The sequence below is a fragment of the Psammomys obesus genome, unplaced genomic scaffold (assembly GCF_907164565.1).
Source record: "Psammomys obesus unplaced genomic scaffold, mPsaObe1.curated_primary_1811, whole genome shotgun sequence".
NCBI classification, from domain to species: domain Eukaryota; kingdom Metazoa; phylum Chordata; class Mammalia; order Rodentia; family Muridae; genus Psammomys; species Psammomys obesus.
Genome location: NW_026596039.1, coordinates 23,143,523 through 23,153,735, shown reverse-complemented (window position 1 = coordinate 23,153,735; position 10,213 = coordinate 23,143,523). Strand labels below are relative to the sequence as shown.

At 43.1% G+C, this 10,213-nt stretch overlaps 1 protein-coding gene across 1 annotated transcript in view; it reads left to right on the top strand.

Moving 5' to 3' along the window:
• Kif23 (kinesin family member 23) overlaps nucleotides 1-10,213 on the top strand; it is a 29,201-nt gene that overhangs the window by 1,304 nt on the left and 17,684 nt on the right. Inside the window, exons 3-9 of the mRNA XM_055622085.1 lie at nucleotides 18-149; nucleotides 1,342-1,411; nucleotides 2,459-2,587; nucleotides 8,449-8,554; nucleotides 8,757-8,893; nucleotides 9,203-9,312; nucleotides 10,019-10,189. Of these exons, the coding sequence (XP_055478060.1) occupies nucleotides 18-149; nucleotides 1,342-1,411; nucleotides 2,459-2,587; nucleotides 8,449-8,554; nucleotides 8,757-8,893; nucleotides 9,203-9,312; nucleotides 10,019-10,189 (855 nt within the window). The remainder of the gene's footprint in view (nucleotides 1-17; nucleotides 150-1,341; nucleotides 1,412-2,458; nucleotides 2,588-8,448; nucleotides 8,555-8,756; nucleotides 8,894-9,202; nucleotides 9,313-10,018; nucleotides 10,190-10,213) is intronic.

The window sequence follows — 10,213 nt, the reverse complement described above, 5'->3', positions numbered from 1 at the left end:
CCCCCTCGGCCGCGAAGGCGCCCCGAGTCGGCTGTCCACCACGCGGGGCCCGCGGTGGCCGTCCTGCCCCCGCGCCGGCGTCGGGCTCGCCGTGCGGGCGGCGGGAGGAAGGGCCCGGGTGAGCATGCGGGCGGGGGTGCGCGGGCCCCGTGGGGTCCCCACACCGTCCCCAGCTGGCCTGGAGGTCGGCGTCCTCCCCAGCCCGGTTGCTTTGCGCTATCTTTGTCCCCGGGCCATCCCTCCGGCCTACGCTATCCTCCACGCCCACATTCCTCAATAATCCTAGACACTTCAGGTGGGCGGTGTCCTGGTTGCAGTTGTTCTGCGGGGGAGGGTTGGCTTTAGACGTCGGTACCTCAGAGCTAGCCCTCACAGAAAAAACCAAAAACAAAAAACGGAACTTGTTTAAACGAGGAATCAGTTTATTTATTTACTTAAGCACACCAACCCCAGCTTATAGCCCAACTCTGGTTTGCTTGTATTTTATGTGTGACTATACTGAGGAAAATATTCTAATAATCTACAGTCCAAACCAGTCTTTTGATTTACTCTTAAAGTTAAATATTTCTGTAGCCTATAAATGAGGAAAAAGTTATATGACAGAGAATATTGAAATAAATCAGTTTTTTTTTTTTCTATTTACTTAAAACAGCAAGAAATTTTCAGTTTGGAGCCATATTTAGGAGATGGACTAAAGGATAATAATAGTGACCAATTGTTCCTTGAGAGTATAGTGTAGATGGGTTATTTGTTTATCTGTCTTTTGGGATCCAGCTGAGAGCATCGTGAATCCTGCGCTCTTCTACAGACTATCCATAACCCGTAGGCATACATTTTGGTCAAAGAATGAATTCATGTGCTTTTCTAATAATTGAGGTAATGGTTGCTGACACTGCTTGTGAGCCAGGATAAAGTTAAATGTAGATGTCTCAGGTTTATAGTGAGTGTAAAATTGTTGCTCAATATACCAATTTTAAATCAAGAACTGATACACTAGGAAGCTGGGGTATTACTGGTAGATCACAAGTAAATCTCTGAATTTGCTCTCCAGCATTGCAAAAAAAAAAAAATTCTTCTGGGTAGTTCTGGTATCAGAAGTATATTTTCCCAATCACAAGTTTAATGACTTAGATTACAATTGCCTTATTCCTCTAATACAGTTTATTATTATTATTATTTATTTTCATGTTATTTGATATGAAGTGTTTTGGAATTTCTAGGAAATGATTTTTTTTTTTAAGCTCTAGGAACCTAGTTCATTGTTGTTAGAATTTGTGACGTCTTGTATACTTGTATTGAATTGAAATTTCTGTTTTGTTTTGGTTTGGTTTTTTTGACCAGGAAGGCTAAGATGCCCAGGAAACCTGTAATAAAAAAAGGATCTCAGACAAACCTTAAAGATCCAGTGGGGGTAAGATTTATGTGTGTGTGTGTGTGTGTGTGTGTGTGTCTGTGTTCTTTAGTCCGTCTGTGTGTGCTTGAAAGGGGAGGGAGAAGCGATAGGAGCACACTTGTTAAATTGACGCACTAAATTGTGTGCATCTGGCTTTAGCCATGGAGTTTTCTTCCTCTACAGGGTTAACTGGCCCAGAAAAAAGGAAGTCTTTAGATGTTGGCTGCAAACCTGTTAGCACTAAATAGATTTGGAAAGTTAAATGATCAGAAACTCTCCTCCCAGGTTCTACTCTTTGCAGCGGGGCAGGGTGGGGACTTTGTTCTCTCCCAGCTGTGGTAAGCTGTGGTAACTGATACGTTCGCAAAGAGAACCCTATATTCAGAATTCATAGAGCCTAGTGTTGAACAACCCAACTCAGCTGCTACCTTCTGAAAAAAGACGGGTTTGCTCGGATGTGTTTTGAATACCGCCACCCCACTGCCACTGCAGAGGGTCTCTGGGTCTCAATTGTACCACCTGCTTTGAGCACGGCTGGCCGGCCAGGTTTTCCTGCAATGAGCTCCTCTACCCTCCAAGTGCTGTGATTACAAGTGGTTGCTGCCATGCCTACCTGGGCTGGCTGTTTGAGAGAGTTTTATGTTAGTACAATTTTATTTGTGCACAGTAGTGAAGAGAAACTACAATTTAATATCATAACCTAAATTTACCTTGATTTAATGCATCTTTGTATTTGACCACTCTGAGCTGTAGCTTTTGTTTTTTTATGACTAAGTATGTTTATGCTGAAGATCAGATATTTGTAGATGAATGAATAGCAGCTTAAATGGGAGATCAAGAGAGTGCTGAACATTGAAGGTGCTTTGTGCCTATAGTCCCAGCAACAGGAGATGAGTCTAAGGCAGGCAGATTGCTGAGGGTTCCAGCCAGGCTTGGGCTACAGAGTGAGAACCTTTGTCTCAACAAACAAAACAAAACAAAACAAAACAAAACAAAACAAATAGAAAGACCAAAAAGAAAGTCAGGCAAAAAGGCAACCTTGTTTAAACACCTTTCTCTTTCCAGGTGTACTGTAGGGTGCGCCCACTGAGCTTTCCCGATCAAGAGTGCTGTGTGGAAGTGGTTAATAATACAACTGTGCAGCTCCATGCTCCTGAGGGCTATCGACTTAACAGAAATGGAGAGTATAAGGAGGTAGGGTCCTAGTGGGACGGAGCTGTTTTCTTTTTTGAATTTAAAAATTTGTGTGTGATCTCACTTGTGGGAAGGAATGCTTTAGCCACCTATCTAGAATGTCTTTGATTTCTAGGACATACAGATAGACTTTTGGTATATTGGAATTTAGAGGATTGTTTTCTCTTTTTGGTATTTTTGTGATAGAGTCTTACTGTGTAGGTCTGACTGTCCTTGAACTCACTGTGTAGACCAGGCTGGCCTCAAACTCACAGAAATATGCCTGCCTCTGCCTCCTGGGATTAAAGGTAGGCGCCACCATCACCTGGCTTCCAGGAGATTTCTTAAACTGGATATGTTCAACTTCGCACCAAGAGATTTGAATAACATTTAATAATAGGCATTTTGTGTGTTTTTCCTTTTGCTGGGGCTTACACCTAGGGCCTTGTGCAAGCTAGGCAATTGCTCTGCCACTTGAGCTATATCTGCGTAGTATTGTATATTTGAATTAACCTGTTATGAAGCGGTTTTGTTTCTGTAAAATATCACCATGTAGCCCAGTGTCTTAGTCACTGTTCTGTTGCTGTAAAGAGACACTATGACCAAGGCAACTTTTACAAGAAAGCATCACAGTTTAAGAGGGTTAGTCCATGATCATCATGATGGGAAGCCTGGTGACACGCATGCGTAGCACCAGAGCAGTGGCTGAGAGTTTACAATGATCTACAACCATGAGGCAGAAGGAGAGGGACACTGGGCCCTATGTGGGCTTTTGAAACCTGAACCCACCCACCATTGCACACCTCTTCCGACAAGGCCACATGTCCTAATCCTTCCTAAACTGCACCAGCTTGGAACCAGACATTCAAATATATGGGCTGGGGGGCGGGGCGTCCTCATTCAGACCACCACACCCAGGCTGGCCTCAGAACTTCTTCTGGTCTACCTGTTTTGGTCTCCCCAGTGCTGAAATTAGAAGTGTGTGTATCACTTGATGCCTTCAGAGTGGGTTTTTCTTGTTGGGATTGGACCTTGTTCATGGTAGGCAAGTGCTAGCTACAGCCTCAGCCCCCCACCTTCCTTTTTTTTGAGATAACATCTCTTTGGTCAGTCTGGCCTTGAACTGCCCTTACAGCTTGAGTGGTATTATAGGCATGTATCACCATATGTAGTACTTGGAGAATATTTTGCTTATTATTTGCACTGTTGAGGAATGAATTTAAGGCCTCCTGCCTGTTTGGCAAATGTTTTACTTCTGAGGTATATTACCAAGCTGTTGGTGGGAAGTTTTATATTTAGCAAAGTAGTGAATAAATTGAAAAATCATCCATTTAAGCTTAGCATAGTATTTCACATCTGTGGTACTAGAGTTTAGGAAGCTGAAGCAATAAGGGTCATGAGTTTCAGGCCAGCCTGTTCTGTAGAGGAAGACCTGCTTCAAATACAATAACAACAATGAATATATAAATAGAATTCCTTATAGTTCCCCAAATGTTGTAGGAAGCTGGTCAGTCACTAGCTGGTATTTTAAAAAGTAAGACTGTACCCTTATGGACTTTATACCCTAAATTGGCAATTGGTGGACAAGTAGGTCATATATATGTGTATATGTGTATATATGTGTGAAATAAGGCAGAAAGTCAGGTTTGTTGAAGGAGTGGGGAACATGGGAAAATAGAGGATCGATTCAGGCTGTCTGCTTTCTAGCTGCCATTCACTCTTTTATTTGTTGAGACGGGATCTTACTCTAATCTGCTTGCCCCAGAGCTTGCTAAATAGTCTGGGCTGACTTTAAACTTGTGGCATTTGGTCTGCCTCATTTTCCTGTATGCTGAGATTTCAGGCCCGAGCCACCACATTGGGCTGCCATTCAGGCTTGTGTACACTACTGCAGTGTCATGATTCTTTGGGCCTCATGTCCTCTCCGCTGCCAAATTTGTCCTTGTTATCTCAGCAGCATGTTCCTTCCTGAATTATGCTCGTTTCCCTCTCCAACTCTCAGCTGGTTTGTCTCTAGCCTCCCTTTGCTAGTTTCTCCCGTCTAGCCTCTGAATACTAGGGTGTGCCGTGTCCAGCCTCATATTTTTTCCCCTATTTCTCGTCTTCTATTTTCTGGTTTGTTTGTTTGTTTGTTTTGAGACAATCTCACACATTAGCTTGGGCTGGACTAGAACTTGTTTTAGTCTCCTGAGTGTTGTAGGTCTGAGTCACTGTGCTTGACACAGGGACTCTTTTCTATCATTTCCATGGTTTTAAAGGTTCTGAAAATTTTATGGCAAGCCCAATTTTTTTTTCTTACTCTAATTATTTTATTTTTAGGTGTTTTACCTTTCTGAGACAGTTTCTCTGTAGCTTTAGCTGTCCTGGGACTCTGTAGACCAGGCTGACCTTGAACTCATAGAGACCTTCCTGCTTATGCTTCCTGAGTACTAGGACCCCTGTGCCACCACTGCCCTACCCATCTCAAGTTTTAAGCATTGAAAGGAGCTATTGAGTCCCTATGACCCTCCAAATGTTTTCTTCTTAGCCTTTTCAAATATGGTGCCGTTGTCGTTCAGTAGCCCAGTGCAGAAGCCTGGAAGCTATTTTCTTCTGTCATCTGCTCGTATTGGGTCACATATAGACACTCCTCAGCTCTGCCAAGTGGATCCTCAGATTATCCTTTCCTGTCTGTCTCTCCTGCCACTAGCTTATTCTGAGCTGGTTAGTAATCAAACTGTCTGTGGGGAAGTGTTTTTATTTTGCTCAGGGCAGCGGATACTTGGCTTGTGCTAAGTATAACTAACTGCACAAGTGCCCTGACTAACTGCTCTCTGAGCTCTATGTTGAGATGTGTCCACTGACTGCAGGCCGAGGAGGAGCTATGGAAGACATAGGAAGCAGGAAATGGCTCTCAGTGTTAAGGAGGCCTGGTAACAGCCAGCTCTCAGGCACTCGTGCTGAGGATGCTTTGAGGAGCACCCATACCCTCTGGTGAGGCCTGTCTGGTCTGTCTGCTTTTACACAGGATCTTGTCTAATGGTTTTCACAGAGCTGCAAGAATGATCGTGCAAAGCAGAAAGAGATCTTATCATTTCCCTTAAATCTCTCAAGGCGTAAAGTCTATAAGTGGGCACAATCTCTCCTGCTCATCTCCCCATCCTTATCTTTTAGTACTCATCTAGTCTTTTGGGATCCTCTGTAAGTCAAAATCATGCTTACCTGCCATTTTGGACAACCTGGATTTCTCTCTTGTTACCTTGATACCTCCTCATCTTGATTCTCAGCTTAGGTTTTGCTTCCTCAGGGTATTCAAACCACGCCAGCATAAATAGCACCTCACTCTAGTACTCAGTGTGCTTCCTTTATAAAACACTTATTATATTGGTTTTTTGACAGCTGTGCAGTATTTAAAGATGAAGGTGTGCTCTGAGGTCACTGGGAAGGTTCACCACTTTGTGAACATGACCAAACACACTTGCATTTGCTAGATGGACTGCCATAATAGACACCATGGGCACATAGACTGTTGCTGTTAGACCGCAGCAGCACACTGCTGTCTGCAAGTTAGGAGGCAGTTATACCACAGTGCGTCTGTGCCTAGCCATACAGGTTTGTTTACCCTAGTGTCACCACCTCCTGGAGTACTGTGGTAGGCCCTTTCCTTTAGGGACTAGTTTGTCACCTTAGGGGACCACCATTGTTGGTGGTCTCTTACCGAGCTGGAGCAGCACAGGATGCACGTCTGTACTTGTGCTCACTGTCTTTCTCCTGCTCCTTATGTAAGCATCAGAGGGATGTGTACCTTCTGTCTGTCTAAACTGTTAAGTTTGGATTAAGTAAGAATGAATGGTCAGGAAGGTTGGTGGAGCAGCACGTCTTTGAGGATACAATGGGAGTTGAATACTGATTCACTGAATTTCAGGCTTGTACAAGTCAGTCTAAAGTACATACAAAACACAGGGTTTGGTGGGGATTGAGTACTCAGAGCAGCTGTGGAGCTGGCTTTGCTGCTGTTCAGGACTTGAGTAGGTCCCTTCTTGCACCTGTTTTCTTTACTCCAAAGGAGGAGGTGTTCTTGAGGAAGAGGAGAGCATCTGTTTTCCTTGGAAGTATTCTACATGTGCTTGTCATGCTGCATTGTTTACTGAAAGTACATTCAGAATGAAAACTTGACAAAGGTCAAAGTTAGCCTAACTGAAATAGGTGTTTTAAATAAATTTTTTTTTTTAGACCTTTAAATTATATATATATATGGGTCTGGTGCTCATGAGGTCAGGAGAAGGCACCAGATCTGGAACTGCAGTTACAGACAGCTGTGAGTCACCATGTTAGTGCTGGGAACTGCTGAGCCATCTCTTCAGCCCCTGAAGTAGGTGTTTTTCTCTCTAATAGGTTATTTAATCTTATTTATAATTTCTAAAATAGTGATTTGAGAGGCTGGAGAAATGGCTTCCCAGTAAAGAACACTTGTTCTTGCAGAGGACCAGGCTTTGGTTTCCAGCACCATGTGATGACTCAACTTTCTTTAGCTCTTACTTTATGGAATCAGACACCCTCTTTTGGCCTTGTTACATAGTGAGGACTACTTAAGGAAGTGTGTGCGTGTGTGTGTGTGTGTGTACATACACATATATGTGTATACATACATATGCACACATACATGCATACAGGGTCAAAAGTAACATTTATTTTGTTTAAGAACTCAGATAACACAGGCCAATGGAGGCACATGCCTTAAATCCCAGCACTCAGGAGGCAGAGACAGGTGGATCTCTATGAATTTGAGGCCAGCCTGGTCTACAGAGTGAGTTCCAGAACAGCCAGGGCTACACAGTGAAACCGAAAAATAAACCAACAGCAACAACAAAAAACTCAGATAAGATTATAATTAATTTCCAGTTTTAAAATGCTGTCCACTTGTTATTTTGCTGTCTTATTACAAAATCTTTTTATGGTTTTTTTTTTGTCTGTGTGCACACTGTGTACTTGTGTGGTCAGAGAATAACCTATAGGACATGGTCCTCTCCTTTCACCACCTGAATTCCAGGGATTGAACCTAGGTTCTCAGGTTTGCTAACAAGTGCCTTTACTTTCTGAGCCATCTTGTTGCTTTGCTACTTTGTATGTACCTTTGTAAAGAAAAAATAGAAAGCTTTGGCCAGGGGTGGTGGTACATGCTTGTGATCTTAGCACTTGGAAGCAGGGGCAGGAGGATCACTGAGAATCAAAGGTGGACCTGGCTATGTTGCAAGTTCCAGGCAGCCATGACTGCACGCAGACTCATACAAGCACACTCAAAAGAAAAGAAAACAACAACAAATGGAAAACTGTAACACTTGACATTTTTAATAAATGTATTTACTTATGTTTTATCTTTTTGAGACAGTTTCTCCATGTAGCCCTGGCTGTCCTGGAACTCACTGTGTAGATTAGGCTGGTCTGCGTTTATGCCTCTACCTCCCCAGTGCAGCTATTAGAGGTATGTGCCACCACCCACCGCTCAGCGTAAATCTAAGGTTATCATTCATTGCCTTGTTTTGCTTTGTTTGCTAACATGATTTACACTGTAGCCCACGCTGGCCTGTGATCTCTGTGTAGCCCCAGGCTGCCATCAAACTCATGGCAGGCTTCCTGCCGCAGCCTCCGAAGCACTGGGTGTGCATTCTCACTTTTGATCACTCTCCATGTGTGCAGCGTTAGTGCGCTTAATGACTTCTGCACTGTGCGCAGTAGACAGGACTGAGAGTGTTTGTTATGATAGCTGTGACTCCTGAGGTCTCTAAGCTTGAAGATCATTGTTGGTTTGATCTTTGCTCATAATAGGAACACTCCAAGTGCAGAACAGAGCGATTTCTAACCTAATGGAGTTCCGTGTGCTCCTTTTTTCCTTCTTCCCACAGACTCAGTACTCATTCAGGCGGGTATTTGGCGCTCACACCACCCAGAAGGAACTTTTCGATGTTGCGGCAAGTCCTTTGGTAGATGACCTCATTCATGGCAAGAATGGTATGATTCTGGGAGTTTAGTTGGATTCTCTGACCATATGATAGAATTTTTTAATATTATATATTTTGACTTGACACTGGATTCAGATTTAACTCATTAGAGTGATGCCCTTTGGGGGTTTGCTAATTTTTGTGTTTTAATATAATGAAATGATATGTGGGACTTTTAAGACGATAGCTCATTGTTCCTTGCTACACTGCAGGTCTTTTGTTTACATATGGTGTGACGGGAAGTGGAAAAACTCACACAATGACAGGTTCTCCAGGGTCTGGAGGCCTGCTTCCTCGATGTTTGAACATGATCTTTAACAGCATAGGGTCATTTCAAGCAAAACGTTATGTAAGTACAATTCCTTTGGGTTGTGACTGTCACTGTAGACATAGAGCTGAGCCATCTCTGGTGCAGTGATGCTGAGGAAGGACAAAAGCATTGGAGTGACTTTGAATCTTCCATATAGTCAGATGTGGTGGGCATGTTTGGTACATGCCTGTGATGCCAGCATTTGAGAAACAGAAGCAAGACGATCAAGGACCAGCACCTCTAATGCCCTTTCCCCAATGTTCAAATGTTAACCGCTTTCTAATTTTAGATGTTTCCATTCCTTAAGTAAAGTTGATCTTTTCAAAAGTTTTTTTGCTCCTCTTTTAGGTTTTTAAGTCTAATGATAGGAACAGTATGGAAATACAGTGTGAAGTTGATGCCTTGTTAGAACGGCAGAAAAGAGAAGCCATGCCCATTCCAAAGACCCCCTCTAGCAAGTGAGTAACTTCACCGTAACCCAGACAGGTGGAATTCTGTCCTGTAGTTTCTGTAGGTCTGGGTAAAGTGAATATGAATTAGAAAAGTTGGTCTTACAGTTGACTTTTGTGACTTTTTGCACCTGTGTTGTGAATCTTGAGGGCCCAGGCTGACCTTGATCTACCTTGAATCTGAATAAAGTTGCTTTATGAATTCATCTATAGGTGGCAGAACATGTTAGAGTTTGTTATCACTCTGGTATTGTCTCAGGCTTCTAGTGATATTGCTTGAACAAAGCAGCTTGGCAAAGAAAAGATTTATTTCATCTACACTTCCAAGTAAGAGTCCATTACTGAAGGAAGTCAGGGCAAGAACTCAAGGCAGGAGCTGATGCAGAAGCCATTTAAGGATGCTGTTTACTGGCTTGCTTCCCATGTCTTGTTCAGCCTACTTTCTTATACAACCCAGGACCACCTGCCCAGGGTTGGTACTACCCACAGTGGGCCAGGCCCTCTCCCATCAGTCATTAATCAAGAGAATGCTGGCCAGATTTGTCTGTTGGCCAGCTTCTTAGAGGTAGGTATTTCTCCAGTTGAAAGCCCCTTTTCCCAAAGACTCCAGCCTACGTCAAGTTGACATAGAACCAGCCAACACAGATATTCTCTACTTTTTATGTTGACTCACAGTGGGTAAATTTGACCTTACGGGATCTGTTTCTCATTTTAGGCGACAGGCAGATCCAGAGTTTGCAGATATGATAAATGTTCAAGAATTCTGCAAAGCAGAAGAAGTTGATGAAGACAGTGTCTATGGCGTATTTGTCTCTTACATTGAAATCTATAATAATTACATATATGATCTATTGGAAGAAGTGCTGTTTGATCCCATAAAGCCCAAGTAAGTACCGAAGAGAGTCTTCAG